At 55.6% G+C, this 20906-nt stretch overlaps 1 protein-coding gene across 1 annotated transcript; it reads right to left on the bottom strand.

Annotated features, from left to right (window-relative positions):
• Window positions 1-2115: 2115 nt before the first annotated feature.
• On the bottom strand, window positions 2116-20072 carry KLHL22 (kelch like family member 22; the record flags this gene model as incomplete). Its single annotated transcript, XM_080717925.1, has 6 exons — window positions 19843-20072; window positions 12986-13151; window positions 9581-10299; window positions 8236-8428; window positions 5580-5813; window positions 2116-2481 (listed from the first exon to the last, which is right to left on the bottom strand). Exons 1-6 carry the CDS (start codon window positions 20067-20069, stop codon window positions 2116-2118), a joined length of 1905 nt encoding a protein of 634 aa, XP_080574051.1. The 5' UTR covers window positions 20070-20072.
• Between the last annotated feature and the right edge of the window lie 834 nt (window positions 20073-20906).

Genomic DNA, 20906 nt, shown 5'->3' with positions numbered 1-20906 from the left:
TGGGCTGCAGTGTCTGTCCAGGCCTGGCGCCCCTGGGCAGGAAGGGACACTCACTTCAGCTGGGCCAAGTTCATGGACAGGCACCTCCACCGGCTTCTTCCCCTGCCCAAACCTGTCACCATCGTCCACGATAGAGCACAGACATAGCACACCATCACCGTGTGTAATCCCAGCATTCAGGAGGCTGAGACAGGAGGATCGCAGAGACAGGAGGATCGCAGTTTGCAGACAGCCTCAGCTACTCAGTGAGGCCCTCTGCAACTTAGTGAGACCCTGTTTCAAAATAAAGAATAAAAGCCGGGCGTGGTGGCGCACGCTTGTAATCCCCGCGCTTGGGAGGCAGAGACAGGAGGATCGCGCAGGTTCGAAGCCAGGTGCGTGTGCTGGCTTAAGAGACCCTGTTTCCAAATAAAAATACAAATAGGTGTCTGGGAGTGTAGCCCGGAGGTAGAAGGGCTTCCAGGAACCCCAGTACCACACACACAAAAAAAACAACAAAAAACAAAAACAAAAACAAAAACAAAAATAAAAAAAATAAAGAATAAAAAAATAGGGTAGGGGGTGTAGCTCGCAGGTCAAATGCCCCTGGGTTCCATCCCCAGACCTGCAAAAATAAATAAATAAAAAAATAAAGAATAAAAAATAGGGCTGGGGGTGTAGCTTGGAGGTCGAAGGCCCAGGGCAGGGAGGCATCAAGCTCATCGTCTCAGTACGTGGGAGGCGGGGGCTTTGGGTGTGTCAGCTGCCAAGGCCCGCCCTTATGGTGGGAGCAAAGGAGTCCGGGTGAAGTGACTGTCCCCGCCGGTCACCAGGTGGACACCTGGATGAAGCTGCGTTCCCAGGTGCTTCTGGAGGAGGCGGACCTGGAGGCGGAGTGCAGGAGCTTGGGGCCCCCCAGAAGCTCCTGCAAAGCTAGGGCTTGGGAAAGCGGGGACAGTGCCAGGCGAGGGATGTACTGGACAGTGGTCAGGCCCTTCTGGTCCTTCTTTGGAGACCCTGGCTGGTGGGAGGCACACAGGGAGCGCCGTCTGGCCGAGTGGGGTTCACAGTGAGCTGTTCTAGGACCACAGGAAGCGGCACCCTGTGCACTGGGCCACTCCAAGGTCTGGGCGCCAGGTCATTTCCTCCCGGGACCTACGCCCCGGCGACAGAGCGGTGGGTAACACACTGCGGTAACCAGTCAGCAGTGGGGCGGCGGGGCGCAGGCCTGTAATCCCAGTACATGGGAGGCTGAGACAGGAGGTTGGCAGGTTCAAAGCCAGTCTGGGCAACTTTGCAAGACCAGGTTTCAAAATAAAATAAAATAGGGCTGGGAGTATAGCTCAGAGGTAGACCGCTCCTGGGTTCAATCCTGTCTCTTTCTCTCTCACACACCCCACCCCAAAAAAGAATGTGTTGCCTGCCGTTTCCCCACCGTCCAGCCTTTCCCGTCTGTGCCAGGCACCAGCGCCCTGGCCCTTCAGGAGGCCGGGGCCTCAGTGGGCGCCAGTCCATCTGCTGGGCAGCCTCAGCTTGAGCAGAGGAAGAGGCCCAGAAGCGGGGCCCAGGCCCCAAGGGCAGGCGAGGCTCGGGGGCTGTGATGTGCCGTGGCTCCCTGCTCTCCCCCACCGCGTCCTGCGTGCTGGTCACCCCAACCCTCGCCCCATGACCGGGAGGGCGTGGGGATCCTCCGAGCCCCCCTCCCAGGGGCTCTGTCTTCATAATGTTCTGCACCGGAGGTGGGGCCAGCTGTCGGCTGCCCCAGGACGGCAATGACCCCGCAAGTCCTTCTTCCCCGAACGTCGCTGGGACACTGTGCAAAGAAGCCAAGGCCGTGGCTGCGGGATGGCGGTTAACACCTTTTGTATAATGCTTTATTTTGTTCAACAACAACAACACGAGCAGAGAAGGCCGGCGGCGGGGGGGAGGGGGGGGCTCGCCATGGAACCAGCGGCCGCAGCTCGCCCAGCTGCAGCCCGCTCACACCAGGGACGCGGAGGCGCTGCCGCGGGCCCCTCACCCAGCTGCCCGGCTCTGGAGGACGGGCCTGAGGAGGGGAGGCCGCCGGGACACAGCCGTCCAGGGCTGGGGGAGGCCGGCTGCCATGGCCACCGTGCAGGAGAGAGGGCCGTGCTCCTAGTCCTCGCTGGAGTTGTCGAACTCCTCCCAGTCCGACACGCTCATGACCTCGGAGGCGAAGTCGGGGTCGGCCGGGCTGCGGTCGGGGGAGCTGCGGGGCTGCTGGAGGAGCAGGGTGCGCGGCAGCGTGAGCACACAGGCCGCCAGCCCCGAGATGGAGTTGTCCAGCTGCGGCCCCTCTTCCCAGCGGTCCTTCGCCGCGTCGTAGACGTGCACGTAGCCCGTGCGGCTGCCGCGGTTGTGCGAGCGGCCACCCAGCACGTAGATCTTGCTGTCCAGCACCGCGATGCCTGGCTCGCCGTGCCCGGCCGGGAGCGGGCAGACAGACGACCACTGCCCCGAACTGCAGCTGTAGCAGGCCACCTGGAAAGCCAGAGGGTCAGCACGGCGCCTGCTCTGCCTGCCGGGGAAGACGGCACTGCCCCTGCGGCCACGCGAGGCCCAGCCTCCCTTCTTCCAGGCCGCCTCCGTGGGCAGGGGTCTCCTCGGCAGGCTGGCCTCTTGCTTTGGGTCGTCCTGAGGGTGGGACCCAGGGCTGTTCCGCCTCCAAGCAGCACCCCAGAACTTTTTTTTTATTGTTGTTATTGTGTACTGGGGATGGAACCAGGGGCATTCTCTCTCTGAGCTCCACCCCAAAATTTTTAAAAGTTTTTATTCAGAAATAGAGTCTCACTAGGCTGCTAAGAGCCTCACAAAATTGCTGAGGCTGGATTCGAGCCTGCGGTCCTCCTGTCTCAGCCTCCTAAGCACTGGGGTCACAAGCGTGCAGCATCACGCGGCTTCTACTTTGTTTTTAATGCGGTTTCACCAGGTCGCTGAGAGCCTTGCTGACTTGCTGGGTGTGGCCTCAGACCTGTGATCCTCCTGTCTCAGCCTCACAAGTACCGGGATGACAGCCACCATCCTGGACGTGGGTTGTAGGGACACATGACCCGACTCTCCTGAGGCTGGCCGGCAGGAGCAGGCCGCAGCCCTTCTAGCCATGTCTGCAAGCAACCGTGCTGCCAAACTGTGACGTCCGGTGGTGAGGTGGTGAAATGCACATGTACAGATCTGCATGTTGGTGCTGGGCAATGGACCCGGGCATCTACCTCCAAGCCGCACCCCAGCCTTAGTTCCCATTCTGAAGCCAACTTGTGCTAAGTTGCCGATGTTGGCTTCAAGCTGGCAATTCTTCTGTCTCAGCTTTGCAAGCACTGGGATTACAGGCGTGTGCCACCACACCCAGCAATTAAATGCTTTTGGACCTGGGACCCTCTCCATATACCAAGGGTTTATGGGGTGTACCGCCTCATAAATGTGAAGGATCTGTGACTGCGTGAGCCCCAAAGGTGGAAGGGGGCAGACAGGCCTCAGCGGCCCTTCAGTCCTGCCTCCTCCACAGAGCGGATTTGCCTGCGGCACGCGGGAGCCAGGAGAGGGGCCCTTCTGGGGCCTCCATGGAGAACGCCTCAGCGACACCTGACCCTCAGCAACTGCAAAGGAGCATGGGCCGCTGAGCCCAGTGGCAGGGCCTCACCCGGGCTTCTTGCAGATGAGCCGTGGGCGCGTGGCTGCGGCTCGCTGGGACGCCCTGGCAACAGCAGCAGGAGCTTCTCCCTCACCCTTTGCTACCTTTACAAGGGTCTAACTTTATTTTTTATTTTTGTGACAGTGGAGATTGCGCCCAGGGACATTCTATATCAAAGCTCCAAGCCCCATTTTATTTTTATTTATTATAATTTTTGTGTGGTACTGGGGGCGGAACCCACCCTCTGAGCAACACCCCCAGCCCTGGTTTTTTCTTTTTTTTGGTACTGGTGGTGGAACCCAGGGGCTTTTCTACCTCCGGGCTATACTCCCAGACCTATTTTATATTTTATTTGGAAACAAGGTCTCACTAAGTTGTTGAGAGTCTCACTAAATAGCTGAGGCTGGCTTCGAACCTGCGCGATCCTCCTGTCTCAGCCTCCCAAGCGCTGGGATTATAAGCATGTGCCAACACGCCCGGCTCCCAGCCCTGTTTTTTATTTTATTTATTTTTGCGGTACTGGGGCTGAAACTCATGGTCATTCTTTCTCTGAGCTAGACCCCCAGCCCTACTTTTTATTCTTTTTGTTTTTTTGGTGGTCCTGGGGTTCCTGGAAACCCTTCTACCTCCAAGCTACACTCCAAGCTACATTCTATTTTTTTATATTTTTATTTGGAAACAGGGTCTCTTACTGGCTTCAAACCTGAGCAATCCTCCTGTCTCCGCCTCCCAAGCACGAGGATTACAAGTATGTACCACTACACTCAGCCTTTTTATTCTTTTTATTTTGAAACAGGGTCTCACCAAGTTGCATAGGGCCTCACTAAGTATTAGCTGAGGCTATATGTGAACTGTGATCCTCCTGCCTCTGCCTCCCAAGTACTGGGATTACAAGTGTGTGCCATCATGCCTGGCCTTATTATTTATTTATTTACTTTTCTGGGGGTACTGGGGATGGAACCCAGGGGCATTCTACCTTAGAGCTACACCCCCAGCCCTAATTTTTAGTCTTTTTAGTTTTGAAACAGGGTCTAAACTGCCTCGCTAAGTAGCTGAGGCTGTCTGCAAACCATGATCCTCCTGTCTTCACCTCCTGAATGCTGGGATTACAAGCATGCACCACCACACCCGGCTTCTTATTACTTATTTTGACACAGAGTCTCACTAAGTTGTAGAGGGCTTAAGTAGCTGAGGCTGGCCTTGAACCTGGAACCCTCCTGTCTCAGTCTCCCAGAAAGTACAAATGTGCACCACCACGCCCAGCCTTATTTTTAATTTTGAATCCAGGTCCTGCTAGGTTGATGAGAGTCTCACTACTTACGGAGGCTGTCCTTGAGCCTACAATCCTCCTGACTCCTCCTCTCAGGTACTAGGATTACAGATGTGCACCACCACACCTGGCTGGGCTCTAACTTCACAGTGAGAGTTGGTTTTGTCTTGAAACAGGCTCTCATTGTGTTCCTTGAGAGCAAGGGATCCTCCTCCCAAGTACCGGGGGCAGAGGCACATGCCACTGTGCCCGGCCATGGACTTTTAGAGCAATAAAATCCCAAGTCAAACTACTCTGTACCAGCCAGGTGCAGTGGCACGCTTGTAATCCCAGCACTTGGGAGGCTGAGACAGGAGGACTATGCAGGTTCGAAGCCAGCCTCAGCTACTTAGTGAGATCCTGTTTCCAAATAAAATGTAAAATAGGTCTGGGGATGTAGCCCGAAGATACAAAGCCCCTGGGTTCCACCCTTAATACCACACAACAAAAGGGGACTGGGGGTTTAGCCCAGAGGTAGAATGCCCCTGGGTTCAATCTCCAGTACTGCAAAGAAACAAAGAACACCACTAAAAATAGAACAAATGACTCTGAAGGGTTCTCTCGGAGTGAAGTCATGTCATCGCACACCAGAGCACGCAGCCTGGAGCCTTCCCGCGAGCCGACCTGGGCTCTGGCGCTCACCTGGTGCACGTCCCTCCTGTAGCCGGCGTCGTTGTTGCTGCCCCCAATCACGTACAGCTTGTCGAGGAGGGCAGCCATGCCGTGCCAGGCTCGCCGCACGGGCCCGTCGGCCAGGGCGTGCCAGGTGTCGCTGCCCGGGTCGTAGCAGTGCGTCTCCCTCAGGTAGTCCTCCCCGCGGCGGCCGCAGGTGATGTACATCTTCCCCTCCAGCGTGGCGCCTGCGTGAGCGTACACCTGCGTGGGGCCACCAAGGCGCCAAGACAGGCGGAACGCGGGGTGAGGAGGCAGCCAGACCCTCCCTCGCCCCACTGCCCAAGAGGGGCACATCTACCGCTCCAGAGATCAAAGGGGTCTCCAAGAAAAGGGGTGTCCCCGGACTCAGGAGGCTGAGACAGGAGGATCACAGGTTCAGAGCCAGCTTCAGCTACTTAGTGAGGCCTTCCTGAACTCGGGGAGACCCTGTTTCAAAATAAAGAATAAAGGGCCGAGCATGGTGGTGCACGCTTGTAATTCCAGCGCTTGGGAGGCTGAGACAGGAGGATCGCACAGGTTCCAAGCCAGCCTCAGCTACTGAGTGAGGCTCTCAGCAACTCAGTGAGACTGTTTCCAAATAAAGTATAAAATAGGAATAGGTCTGGGAGTATATAGCCCAGAGGCAGAAAGCCTCAGGGTTCTACCCCCAGTACAAAAAAAAAAAAAAAAGAGAAAAAGAAAAACAGGGCTGGGGGTGTAGATCAGAGGTAGTCTAATCCCCAGTACTGCAAAAATACATACATAAAAGATAAAAGATGGGAGGATCGCGGTTTGCTGACAGCCTCAGTGACTACTTGGTGAGGCCCTTCACAACTTAGTGAGACCCTGTGTCAAAATAAAGAATAAAAATAGGGCTGGGGGTGTAGCTTGGAGGTAGAATGCTCCTGGGTTTCATCCCCAGTACTGCAAAAAGCAAAACAAAGCCAATTATGCCAGAGGAGGAGTGGCAGTTCTCTGCGACTGCGCTGCCACTTGTACAAGGGACGGGAGCCTCAGGGGTCTCTGGTCTCCTCTGAGGGTCCTGGAGCCACTCCTCTCTGGGTACCAAGGGAAGCTGTAGAGACGATGCTCCCGCTCCAGTGACGGGTATTAATGGCTGTGGGTGGGAACACACACTACACCATGGTTTTTGTGTGGTGCCGGGATTGAGCCAGGGGTGCCAGTGCTTTTTACTTTCCATTCTGAGACAGGCTGTCACTAAGTCACCATGCTCTGGCTTCACACTGGCGATCCTCCTACTCAGAAAGGGAAGTGGACTGGCCGCCCGGCCAGCTACATGAAGGCCACGACTGCCCCCCGGTGGCCACGCAGGAGACGGCCGCTCCAGGAAAGATTCCCCAGGTTCCTCCCTCAGCCTCCTGCCTCCAGGAGGTCCCCGGGGCCTGAGCTTTCCCTGGCAAAGTCGGCTCCCTTCTCCAGGCCCAGGTGGGGACTGCCCTGCCCCTCCCAATAGGCTTCCTTCCCCAGAGAGGCTAAGGAACAAGGGCAGGCTGCAGACGCAGTGTGGAGGTGGGCAGGGCGGCGCGGCCTCAGGGAGGAGAGGGAGGCCAGGCAGTGGGAAGGCCTCCAGAGCGAGCGCGTGCCAGGCTTGCCGGCGCTGTCTGCTCTCTGCCTGGGATGCTCAGGGATCCCTGAGGCGCACCCAGCCCGCTGCAGGTGCTCATGAGCAGCAATGCGATTAGCCGAGTGTGAGCCCTTCCTCAGGGGTGGTCTGGGGCCACATCTGAGCACCCCAAAGCCACAGGACAAGAGAGGTTGTCCTTCAGGAAGCAGCACCGCCGCCAGCGAGCACAACTGCAGGTTTTCAAATAGGAAGAGCCATGCACGGCGGTGCGCTGCACACGCAAGACGTGCCGGTCATCTGGAAGCCCTGCTGCAGGTCTGCGAGCCAGCCTCCTGGGAGCCCTCCTCTCTCAGGGCCTCCTGTCGGACGCTTTTAGAAATATTCCAGTTCGGAGCCGGGCGTGGTGGCACATGCTTGTAATCCCAGCATTCGGGAGACTGAGACCAGAGGATCGCGGTTCGTGGACAGCCTCAGCTATCTAGTGAGGCCCTCTGCAACTCCCTGAGACACGGTTTCAAAATAAAGAATAAAATATAGGGCAGGGGGTGTAGCTTGGAGGTCGAATGCCCCTGGGTTCCACCCCCAGACCTGCAAAAAAAAAAATAAAAAATAAAAAATAAATAAATATTCCAGTTTGCCAGGCATGGTGGCACATGGTTGTAATCCAGCGCTTGGGAGGCTGAGACAGGAGGATCACACAGGTTTGAAGCCAACCTCAGCTACTTAGTGAGGCTCTCAACAACTTAGTGAGACCCTGTTTCCAAGTAAAGTATAAAATAGGTCTGGGAGTATAGCCCGGAGGTAGAAAAGCCCCTGGGTTCCACCCCCGGTACCACCAAAAAAAAAAAAAAAAAAAAGAATATTCCAGTTCACTGTAGCTGGGCTGGGGCCAGATTAGGGGAAGGTTTCTGTCACATAAACTAGGGGGTTAAAGCAGCTTGGGCCCAGGCAACACATGAGACTGGGGCTCACTCCACTTGTCTGAGGAGTGAGTGAGACCTGGCGCCCTCGCCCTGGGGGCTTGCTGAGCCTCAGGCCCTTGTCCGAGGGCTGCCTCACCTCCTTCTTGAGCGGGGCCACGTAGGCCCAGGCGTTGGTGGCGGGGTCGTAGCGCTCCACCGCACTCAGGTCGCTGTGGTAGTCGCGGCCGGCCACGGCATAGATGTGCTTGCCCACGACACACACGCACAGGTCAGCGCGCTCCTGCTGCAGGGACTGGATCTGGAACCAGCGGTTGTGCCGCGGGTCGTACCTTTAAGGAGCCAGGCCAGCGGGTCACCGGCCAGGAGCAGCTTCCCCGGCCCACTCCTGCCCCGCCCCCTTGGCTGCTGCTTGGCCTGGAGGACATACCCTGGCTCCCCCACGGCATGGGCCTCCGCCAGCTGTGCGCACAGGGGCGTCTCCTATGCCCACCTCCAACCTCAAGTGGACTGTGGCAGTGCCCCGTGGGCACCAAGCGCAGTGCCCGGACGTACCCCTCGGCTCTCCTGTCCCCAGCCCGCCTGGGAAGGGGTGGCAGGGAGGAGGGCGGCCTGCACTGCTGCAGGCCTCCCTTCACGGATGGCGCGGCCATCCCAGCACAGCCCTGCTGTCACCCTCCTGCAGGCCAGCTGCCAGCGACGGCCACCTCCAGCCCTGCCCCACTCCTCTCTGCAAAGGCCTCTGCCCGCCCACCTGGCTGCCGGCTGTCCTGAGCATAGCCCTCCCGCCCGTCCACCTGCTCCCAACCACCCCCAGGGCCACGCGGGGCCAGGGGATGGACGAGGGGGCGGAGGTGGTGATCTCTCCTGGACGCTGCCGCTCCTCACATTCAACTCAACACGCCATTGGCAGGGTTCAATTCACATTGGTCCAACAGCAGTGACGCTTCCTGAGACAGCAGCAGAATGGCCGCCTCCCATCAGGCCCCGCAGCGGGAACACAGCGCAATTTGGCTCAGGCGGCCCGATGCGGCCGCCTCAGTCTGCAGGGTGCAGAGCCTCTACCTGCACCGAGGCCATGGGGCCGGGGCCCGCTGTCCCTCACTCTGCCTGGGACGACAGCCCGCTGACCGTGGCTGGATGCAGCCTGCAGGCCGCTCTGGGAGCTCATCGGCTCTTCCTGCTCCCTGGCTGAGCCACACCAGAGCCACTCAGCGGGCAGTCACTGGAGCAGAGAGGGCAGCCCAGGAAGGGGCTGCGTCAAGAGGGTAGCACGCCCAGGCTGCCCCCCCCCCCCAGGCGCACAGGCTTCTGAGGATAGCAGTGGAGGGAGACGGTGCCCCTCGCGCCCTTTCCCCTTCCGGCACCACGCCCCGCACCCCGCGGCCTCAGAACTCATTTAGTGGCCAGGCCCTGAGCAGCCCTCAGCGCAGGCTGCTGCGCTGCAGGGCCCGCAGATAATGGCGCTGACCGGGCCTTCCTACCTCCAGCACCGGGACTCGGCACGGAACCCCTGCACGTTGTTGTCCCCTCCGATCAAGTACACGAAGTTGCTGAGCACTGCGACGCCCTGGTTGGACATGCGGGGGGCCAGGGAGGCTGTGAAGTGTTTCCACTCGCCCTGCAGGGGATTCAGGTACTTGGCCTGGTCGCTGAGGACCGTGGACGGCGTGGAGTGAATGCCCCCGAAGCCCACGACGCACTGGAAGTCCGAGCGCAGCTCCGTCTGCGGGCCCTGCAGGCTGGGCTGCAGGCTCTCGTTGCGGTGGTACAGGAGGGCGCTGGCCACTGTGTCCCTCAGCGGGCTGGGCTCCAGCTTGTCGTGCAGCCGCTGGAGGACGTCCGCCTCCATCAGCGGGAAGCGCACCGTCTCAAGGAGCTTGGGGGGCTCGTGCAGGGAGATCTGGCCGGCCCGCACCTGCTCGGGGGTGTAATGATAGAGCAGGGCCCCCTCGTACACCTCGGTCTCGCAGGACACCTCCAGGCGGTTGCTGCTGAGGAGGGCGTAGACCTTCTCCGGGGGCAGCTGGCGGTACTTGTCAGTCCGTGAGAAGGCTACAAAGTGTTTGAGGATGTAGGTGTCCAGCTGCTCGGTCAGGTGGCTCAAGTCAAAGAGCTCCGCCAGCCGGTACACGTCGAGGATGTTCTCCTCGTCCACCCACGACATGAGGAAATCGCAGCAGAAGTGGATGATCTCTGGGATCTGCAGAGAGAAAGACACCTACTCGAGCGGCCTACAGCGTGGGAGACGGACGCTCTGCGCGGCGCCCCTTGGCGGGCCCCACCGCGCCAACACTTCAGAGACGGGCTGCGGCGCTGGCTGGCAGGCTCGTCCTTAACCTCTCTAAGCCTCCCATCTAGAAGACGGGAATGGGTAAAGTGGACAGGACTGCATTGAGGGTGAGCGCACAGAGCTGCCCTCCAGCCCTGCCAGCGGCTGCTAGAGCCACAGCGCTGGCTCTCCAGAGAAGCGGAAAGCGGCGGACGGTCACCATGGCACACACTGTAGTGGAGGGGCTGGGGACCGCCGCCTAGCCCACCTGGGCCTCTCCGAAGGTGCTGGGACTGAAGACGGCCTGCTCTTCTCCACAGGCAGCTTGGTGGAAGCTGTGGGCCCCATGCCGCCCCTGGGCCGGGCACACCCAGGCTATCCAAGGACACCCTGGGATCTGACAGGTACAGGGAGGTGCCCCAGGAAAGACTGCCTGGAGTAATAGGCCAGGCTCTGATAAATGCTTTAGGAAAATATAGTTTCAGAGTTTCTCTAAAAATAGGAATACAAGCCAGGTGTGGTGGTGCATACTTGTAATCCCAGCATTTGGGAGGCTGAGACGGGAGGATCATGGTTCACGGACAACCTCAGCTACTACTTAGTGGGGCCCTTTTGCAACTCAGTGAGAACCTGTTTCAAAATAAAGAATAAAAAATAGGACTGGGGGTGTAGCTCGGACGTAGAATGCCCCTGGGCTCCATCCCCAGCACCGCAAAAACAAAAGCCAACCACCACACATAGAATTTTGCTGGCGTTTTAAATGCGTCAGCAGGTTTTCCTTTCTGGACTGGGAACAGAACCCAGAGGGATTCTACCTCTGAGCGACACCCCAGCCCTGCTTTACTTTTTATTTGGGAACAGGGTTTCACTACGTTGCGGAGGCCTTGCTAAAGCGCTGAGGCTGGCCTCCAGCCTGCAGGCTTCCTGCCTCAGCCTCTCGAACACTGGGGCTGCAAGCGCGCCAGCACGCCCGCCCAGTGTGTTCCCGTGTGAGAGGGCGAGAACCCCGGCCGTGTGGCGCTTCATCTCACTGTCAAGAAGAACGGGAGGAGGTGACTGGGCTCAATGTTTTTTTAATTTTTTGGTGGTACTGGGGGTGGAACCCAGGGGCTTTCTACCTCCAGGCTCTCCTCCCCGACCTATTTTATACTTTATTTGGAAACAGGGTCTCACTAAGTTGCTGAGAGCCTTACTAAGTACCTGAGGCTGGCTTTGAACCCGTGCGATCCTCCTGTCTCCGCCTCCCAAGAACTGGATTACAAGTGTGCGCCTCCACGCCCGGCTGAGACTGGGCTTAGACGGCCCGATGAGCATGTCTGTCTCCGCCCTGTGCACTGTCCCCTAGATACTAAGATTCAGCATAACCCTCCGAAACTTAAGGTCTTCGTCAAAGCTTCAGGAGACCTGCGGCTCCTGTAGGAAAACAGGCATTTGAAGGAAAAGCAATTTTATAAGATAGGAGTGAGTTGAACAGGATGGCGTCAGCCTGTAATCCCAGTACTTGGGAGGCTGAGAGAGGAGGGTCTGATGCCAGTGTGCAGTTAACTTAGACTATTTCAAAAATGAAAACTAAGCCGGGCGTGGTGTGGAGACAGGAGGATCGCGCGGGTTTGAAGCCAGCCGTGCATGCTGGCTTAGGAGACCCTGTTTCCAAATAAAAATGTAAAAAAATAGGTCTGGGAGTGTAGCCTGGAGGTAGAAGAGCTTCCAGGAACCCCAGTACCACCAAAAAAAAAAAAAAAAGAAAAGAAAAGAAAACTAAGCTGGGCATGGTGGCTCGCGCCTGCAATCCCAGTACGGAGGAGGGGGGGGGTTAGACAGGAGGATCGCAGGTTTGCAGCCAGCCTCAGCTACTTAGTGAGACTCTCCGCAACGTAGTAAGACTCTGATTCAAAATAAAGAATAAAAAGGGCTGGAGTTGTAGCTCGAAGGTAGAATGCCTTTAGGTTCCATCCCCAGTAGAGAGCGGGCGAGGAGAGGGCGGGGGCGGTAGACTGGAACAGCCCGAAAGTGGGTGAGCAGAGGGCTGCGGCCTGGGCATGTGGGGCGTCTCTAGGCATGGCAGTGCAAGCCTCACCTGGGCGAGCCTCAGAACCGGCCGGCCTTCTGGCAGGGAGACCAGGCCTGCGGAGGCAGCAAGAGGGCAGAGGGCAGCGGGGTGAGGCGCTTGCCTGCCATCCAGCACTTGGGAGGCTGAGATGGGAGGATCGTAGGCTCCCGGCCAGCCTTAGAACTAGCGAGGGTCTTAGCAATCTAGGGAGGCCAGACCCTGTTTCTAAACAAAAACATAAAAGGGATGCCAGGCGTGGTGGTGCACGCTTGTAATCCCTGCGTTTGGGAGGCGGAGACAGGAGGACCTCGCAGCGCTGGCTTAAGAGACCCTGTTTCCAAATAAAAATATGAAATAGGTCTGGGAGTGTAGCCCGGAGGTAGAAGGGTTTCCAGGAACCCCAGTACCACCAAAAACAAAAACAAAAACATAAAAGGGGCTCAGAGGCAGAGCCCCTGGGGTCACAAAAAAAAAAAAAAAAAAAAGAGGAAGGGCAGAGGTCCTGGGGCGCTGTGGACGCGGGCCGGGCCGGGGTCCGGGCGGGGTCAGCCTGCCCGGGTGGCTCACCTGGAGCTGGCAGGCGGCAACCAGCGTCTCCTGCACATTGCTCAGGCTGAGCTCCAGCTCCGAGGTGTAGATGAAGTGCAGGATCTGGCACATGGCGTTGTAGGACACACCGTGGATCAGGACCTCCTCCTGCTCCATCTCCTTCAACCCTCCGGCAAACATTCCCCTGCACGTGTGAAGATGTAGGGTTACACCGGCCAGGGCGGCCGCCCAGGACGCGGCGCTGACTTCTCTGCGCAGCCGCAAGTGCACGGGAGCAGGCTCTGCAGCAGCCTCCCGAGAGCGCGGCCACCCCAAACGCGGCCTGTCCCCTCCCGGCTCCTTCCCAGGGCTTCGGAAGCCGCGTGCACCTCACAGGGCAGGCCGGCTCTCTGCGCACTTTCTGCTTTGTCGACCAGTGCGCCCCAGGCAGAGCAGCAGCGACCCCACAGTGTGTTTGAAAAGAATGTGTCAGCCGGGCGTGGTGGGCCGCTTGTAATCCCAGCATTTGGGAGATTTGTAATCCCAGCATTTGGGAGACGGAGTATGAGGGATCACAGTTCATGGACAGCCTCAACTACTTAGTGAGACCCTTCGTAACTGAGACCCTGTTTCAAAATGTAAAAAGACTAAAAAATAGGACTGGAAGTGTAGCTTGGAGGTGCAATGCCCGAGTTCCATTCCCAGTACCTAAAAAAAAAAAAAAAAAAAAAAAGAAAAGAATGTGTCAGCCACGCGCCACGCGTGGTGGGCGCACTTGTAATCCCAGCATTGGAGAGGCTGAGACAGGAGGATCCCAGTTCATGGCCAACCTCAGCTTAGTGAGGCCCTCTGCAACTGAGTGAGACTCTGCTTCAAAATATGGAATAAAAGCCAAGTGTGGTGGCGCACGCATGTAATCCCCGCGCTTCGCTTGGGAGGCTTGAGACAGGAGGATCACACAGGTTTGAAGCCAGCCTCAGCTACTTAGTGAGGCTCTCAGCAACTTGGTGAGACCCTATTTCCAAATAAAATATAAAATAGGTCTGGGAGGATAGCCCGGAGGTAGAAAGCCTCTGGGTTCCATCTCCAGTCCACAAAAAAAAAAAAAAAAAAAAAAAAAAGGAATAAAAAACAGGCCTGGAGAGGTGGAGCTCAGAGCTCAGAGGTAGAATGCCCCTGGGTTCCAACCCTGGTACTGCAAAATAAATAAATAAATAAATAAATAAATATAAAGAACGGTTAATTGCTGGGAAACAAAAACAAGAGTCAAAGCCAGGCATGGTGGCCCACCATTCCCAGTACCTGAGAATCTGAGACAGGAGATTACAGGTTCAAGGCCAGCCTCAGCAACTTAGTGAGGCCCTGTTTAAAAAAAAAAAGTGGGGCTTGAGTATAGGTCTGAGGCAGAATGCCTCTGGACTGAACCCCCCATACTGCAACAAAGGGCTGGGGGTGTAGCTCAGAGGCAGAATGCCCCTAGGTTCAATCGCCAGCACCACAACAAAACAAGCCACTGCACTCAGCTCACTTTGTTGAGTGCCTGCCAGATGCCAAGTACCTCTTACGAAGCGCCAGCAACAACGGCGGGATCCCTGCACGTAAGTTTACATGTGAGTAAAGGCCAGCAAGCAATATATGGGGGAAAGAAACTGTGGACTGAGAAATGTTGGAAGGACCTGGAGAGGGCATCTGACCCCGAGGACCTCCCTGGAGACCCGGGACGGGCAGGGATGGGCCCCTCCAGGGAAGCAAGACAGCACAGGCCAGCAGGGGAGGGGCTCAGTGAAGAGGCAGGGGCACAGAGCTGGGGCCGAGGAGGAGTGGGAGGGAGTGAGCCAGGCAGGTGGGGCAGGGCTGAGCGTGCACTGAACCCCAAGCACAGCGAGCCAGGCTGCGGGGAGGTCTAGAGAGGCGCCAGCTCACAGCAGTCTGATGCAGAGGAGCAGCAGGGGCCAGAGAGGTGGAGAGACCCCTCAACCGGCATGGTGGCGCACACTGGTAATCCCATTACTTGGGAGGATGAGCTAGAATAGGACTGCAGGTTTGAGGCCAGCCTCAGCAACTTAGTGAGGCTCTCGGCAGCTAATAAGACTGGCTTTAAAATGAATAAAACAGGGCTAATGCCCCTGGGTTCAATCCTCTGTCTTACTCACACACAAGAAACACCCCCTCCCCCGGAAAAAACCAGAGGCCTCTGTGGGCGGTGCTGGCCCAGCGTGGCTGAGGGCTCTGGAGGGCTCCTCTGCCGGGAGGCTGGTTCCAGGAAGACCCAGGGTCCTTGGCCCTCTCCTGGTGACGCAGCAGGGCAGTGGGAGCTGTACTGACGAGTGCAGGAGGAACTGTTTAGGATACTTGGAGTGGGCGAGCCGCCTGAGGGGGCGTTGACTGGCTGCTGGGAGGTAAGCGGTTCTGGGCCAGGGCAGACGTGCTGGGGACAGAACACGAGAACCCACGGCATTGCTAGGCAAGGGCTCCACCCTAGGGATGAAGGCTCCAATGACAGGCCTTGGAGGCGGCAGAGGGCGACCGCCAAGGCTCGAGGTCCTCAGTATAGAGGCTCGAGGTCCTCAGTATAGAGGCTGGGTGCCTTCCCCGGCGCCTCCCTGAGGACAGCTGTACTCGGCCTCTTACTCAACTGCATCTACATCTTGGAGGCTGAGCCTCACCTGTCAGGCGGTCACCACTCACTCCAGGGCTCAGCTAGGTGCCTCCTAACCTGTTACCTCCCCTGACCGACAGCCCTGGCCCGCAGCGGCCTGTCCGTGTATTCCAGGGTCAATTTTTCCGAGAGCAGCTGTTGGATGCATGTCTGCACGCTGACAGCATGAGCAGCTGCTCTTCTCACGTCGACTCCTGCCTCCGCCCAGCCCACAGCCCGGGAGACACGGCGCTGACTCTACAGCCACGAGGCAGACCTGATTATGAACGGGACAGAGACGCGCGCCACACGGCTGGGACCAAGCCCAGTGCTTCTATCAACAGCCAGAATCTGTCCATTTTCTAGTAGACTCGAAATCTGTCTTTTGCAGATGAGTTCAACTTTTCCCATCTTCTGACGTGTGTGTGTGTGTGTGTGTGTGTGTGTGTGTGTGTGTGTGTGTTACTGGAGCTTGAACTCAGGGGTATTCTACCTCCCCCAGCCCTATTTTATTCATTTTGAAACGGGTCTCACTGGGTTGATGAGTCTCACTACGTGCCGAATCTGTCCTCACACCTGTGCTCCTCCTGTCTCAGCCTCCCGGTACTGGGGTTGCAGGTGTCGCCACCAGTCTCCAGCCCAGCCCCATTTTTTATTTTCTTTCTTTCTTTATATATTCACTTTGTGTGTGTGTGTGTGTGTGTGTGTGTGTGTGTGTGTGTGTGTGTGTCTATCTCTGAGGTAAACCCCCTATTTTTTTTTTTTCGGTACCGAGGATACAACCCAGGGGCATTGTACCTCCGAGCTACACCCCCAGCCCTAGTTTTTAGTCTATTTTTTTATTTATTAAATTTTTTTGGTAATGGGTGGAAGCCTGGGGCTTTTCTACCTACAGGCTATACTCCCAGACCTACTTTTTTTATTTTTTTATGGTATTAGGGGTGGGACCCAGAGAGGTTTTTTTTTTATCTCCGGCTAAACTCCCAGACCTATTTTATATTTTATTTGGAAACAGACTCTTATTAAGTTGCTGAGAGCCTAAGTTGCTGAGGCTGGCTTCGAACCTATGTGATCCTCCTGACTCAGCCTCCCAAGCACAGTGATTACAAGCATGCGCCACCACACCCGGCTTCTCCCAGACCTATTTTATATTTTATTTGAAAACAGGGTCTCACTAAGTTGCTGAGAGCCTCATTAAGTAGCTGAATCTGGCTTTGAACCTGTGCGATTCTCTTGTCTCAACCTCCCAAGCGCTGGTATTACAAGCGTGCGCCACCACACCTGGCCAACCTAGTCTTTTTATTTTTGAAACAGGGTCTCACTGAGTTGCAAAGGGCCTGGCTAAGTAGCTGAGGCTGTCTGTGCTATACACCTCCCAAATGCTTTATTCTTTATTTTGAAACAAGGTCTCACTAAGTTGCAGATGGCCTAAGTGGCTGAGGCTGTCTGCAAACTGTGATCTTCTTGTCTCAGCCTCCTGAATTCTGGAATTACTAGCATGGGCCACCATGCCTGCTGCCCAGCTCTATTTTTTATTCTTTTTTTTTTTTTTTTTTTTTTTTTTTGCGGGTTTGGGGATGGAACCCAGGGGCATTTGACCTCCAAGTTACACTCCCTGCCCTATTTTTTATTCTTTATTTTGAAACCGGGTCTCACTGAGTTGCAAAGGGCCTAAGTAGCTGAGGCTGTCCATGAACTGGGATCCTCTGGTCTCAGCCTCCCGAATGCTGGGATTACAAGTGTGTGCTACCACACCTGGTGTTATTTTCTATTCTTTATTTTGAAACAGGGTCTCACTAAGTTGTGGAGGACCTCAATAAGTAGCTGAGGATGGCTGTAAACCTGTGATCCTTCTGTCTCGGCCTCCCAGGTACTGGGATTGTAAGTGTGTGCCACCATGCCTGGCTTGAAGATTTGTTGAGACAAGGTCTTACTGAATACCTGGGGCGGCCTTCTACCTGTAATCCTTCACTTGAGCCTACCAAGTTGCTGGGATTACATGAGGGCACCACTGTGCTGGATGTCTCTGTGGGGTTTTTCTGTATGTATAGGTTTTAGGTTTGTATGGTGCTAGGGCTTGAATCAGGGGCATTCTATGGGATAGTTCAGCGATAGAAAATCCCAGTATTAAAAAAAAAAAAAAGAAAGTAAAGAAAGAAAAAAGAAAGCACACTAAAGCTGGGTGGGAGGCACATTCATGATGTGAGACAGAAGGACTGCAGGTCAGAGGCCAGTACGCAGTCACTTAGGAAGACTTTTTTTTGGTGGTACTGGGGAATCTAGGGGCATTCTACCTCTGAGCTACACCCCCCAGCCGTATTTAGTATTTTTTTTTTGGCGGGTCTGGGGATGAAACCCAGGGGCATTCTACCTCTGAGCAACACCCTTTGCCCCATTTTTTAAAATTCTGAAACAGGGTCTAAATTGCGGAGAGCCTCACTAAGTAGCTGAGGCTGTCCGCAAACCATGATCTTCAGGTCTCAGCCTTCCAAATGCTAGGGGATTACAAGAGTGTACCACCATGCCCGGCTTATTTTGTATTCTTATTTTGAAACAGGGTCTCACTGAGTTGCAGAGGGCCTCACTAAGTAGCTGAGGCTGTCCGGAACCGTGATCCTCCGGTCTCAGCCTCCCAATGCTGGGATGACAAGGGTGCGCCACCGCGCCTGATAGGGAGACTGTTCTGAAATAGGAAAGAACATTTGGCTGGGGGTGTAGACCGGAGGTGAGCTCCCCTGGCCCCCCCAGTACGAGGCAAGCAGGCACCAAAGAGAGGCACACTGAAGTGTCTGGGGCAGAATGCCAGGCCCTGCACTGTCTCTCAAATCACACGCAAGGTTAGCTGATGAGTCCAGGCCAAAGGCACAGATGTCCACTCTATCTTTTGACTGCTCTGCAGGGTCAACGTCTTTCAAGACGAAGATTGAATAGGAAAAAAATTTCACGAAAAAATGAACACATATATGGATATGCTTTCTGATTGTTGGTTGGAAATGGGATAGACTCAGAGGTATTCTACCTCCCAGCTATACCTCTAGCCCCCCTTTCTGTGGTACTGGGGACTGAATCCAGGGCTACACCCCCAGTCCAATTTGACTTATTTTGAATCAGGGCCTCACTAAGTTGCTGAGGCTGGCTGTAAACCTGGGACCCTCCTGCCTCAGCCTCCCAAGTGCTCAGATTACGGGCCTGCACCACCATATCTGGCTACCCCAACCCTTCTTGTCTTTATTTCTTATTTTTCTTTTTGGGGGTACTGGTGATTGAATCAAGAGGCATTCTACTTTTGAGCTATATCCCCAGCCCGATTTTATTTCTGGTTTGGAAACAGGGTGGTTGCCAAAAGTTTCACTACTTACTGAGGCTGTCCTTAAACCTACAAGCCTTCAATCTCAGCCTCCCAAGTACACAGATTACAGGTGTGCACCACCACTCTGGGAATTTATTTATTTATATATATATATATTTTTGGTGGTACTGCGGGTGGAACCCAGGGACTTTTCTACCTCTGGGCTATATTCCTAGCCCTATTTTATACTTTATTTGGAAACAAGGTGTCACTAAGTTGCTGAGAGCCTCATTCAGTAGCTGAGGCTGGCTTGGAACCTGTGCCATCCTGTCTCAGCCTCCCAAGCGCTGAGATTACAGTGTGCGCCATCACACCCGGCTCACACTGGGGATTTAAAAAAAATTTTTAAATTTTTGTTGTACTGGGGAAAACCCAGGGCCTTTTACCTCCAGGGTACACCACCAGACCTATTTATTTTTTATTTGGAAATAGGGTTTAAGTCACTAAAAGCCTCATTAAATTACTTCGAGTCTGCAATAATTATACCGGAAGCAGCTCCGTCTTATAAAATGCCATGTTACAATAAAACCAGACAGCACTATCTTGAGAAAAAGGACACGCCCAAGAGATAAGACAGCAGACAGAAGTCCGGTGTGCTGGCACATGCTTGTACGCCCAGCACTTGGGAGGCTGAGACAGGAGGATAGCAGATTCAAGGTCAGCCTTAGCTACTCAGTGAGGCCCTCTGCAACTCAGTGAGACCTAGTTTCAAAATAAAGAATAAAAAATAGGGCTGGGGTATAGCTTGGTGGTAGAAAGCCTCTGGGTTCAAATTCCAGACCTGCAGAAGTGCTTGCTGACCGGGTCTCTACAGCGGGCAAGGCTGCTGTGACCACAGCAGGAGGCCCGGCACGCCTGCTCTGGGGAGCGGCAGTCACTGTGCTTGTGCAGACACACATAGGTCCTCACCTGAAGTAATCACAGGATGCAGCCAAAAGGATGCGATGGGCCTCGATGTGCCTCCCCTCCACCACCAAGACCACGTCGAAGAGGATCCCGCTGTCCCGGAGAGCCAGCAGCCCCCGCAGCAGGGCCTGCGAGTGCTGCGAGCTGCGGTAGGTGTTGTTGATGCAGTGTGGGTGGGATGGCTGCAAGGGCAACTTGCACAGCTGGGTGAACTCCTGCTCCTCCGCCATCCTGACAGCGCGGCTGGAGAGACAGAGGGGAGGTAATGAGCAGGGGGCAGCTGCCTGGCTCCTCCCACCTGCGCTGCAGCGCGGCCTTCTCCTGACGCTGTGCTCCCCAAGGTGCTCCCTTCCTGTGCGGCTCCTTCAGCACCGCAGAGAAAGGGAGTTGTTTTGGGGACCCGGGCTGGACACGGCTAACCAGAGCCTCAGGTTCCTCAACTGTAAAAGGGGAGGTAAAGGAACCCACTCGGCAGAGAGAAGTGCAGCTCAGCGGAGGCGCACGTGGCCAGCAGGGTGAGGCCCTGGACCCGGCGACACACACGCAGGCCGAGGTGGCCAGGAGGCCGGGCGCAGTGCCCAGTGCTGGAACCCGCCCCCTGGAGGTGGTCAAGGGTAGCAATTCTAGGACCTGCCTCTTTTTCTCTTTTGGTACTGGGATTGAACCCAGGGCATTCTACCCGAGCTACCCCACCCCTACTTATTTTCAAACAAGTTGCTGAGGCTGGTCTTAAACCTGCAATCCTCCTGTCTCAGCCTCCCCAGCACTGGGATTACAGGTGTGCGTCACCACGCCTAGTTCCCTCAGCCCTTTTTATTTTTTATTTTCTTATTTTTTTTTTTTTTTTTTTTTTTTTGGTACTGGGAATGAAACCCAGGGGCTTTCTACCTCTGAGCTAAATCCCCAGACCTTTTTTTTTTTTTTTTTTTTTTGCAGTACTAGGTCTGGAACACAGGGGGATTGTACCTTCGAGCTACACCCCCAGCCCTATTTTTTCGGTCTTTTTATTTTTGAAACAGGGTCTCAATGAGTTGTAAAGGGCCTTGCTAAGTAGCTGAGGCTGACCG

This window comes from Muscardinus avellanarius (assembly GCF_963383645.1).
Source record: "Muscardinus avellanarius genome assembly, chromosome: 21".
NCBI lineage: Eukaryota > Metazoa > Chordata > Mammalia > Rodentia > Gliridae > Muscardinus > Muscardinus avellanarius.
Note: the sequence above shows the minus strand (reverse complement) of the source record. Positions and strands in the feature narration are given on the sequence as shown.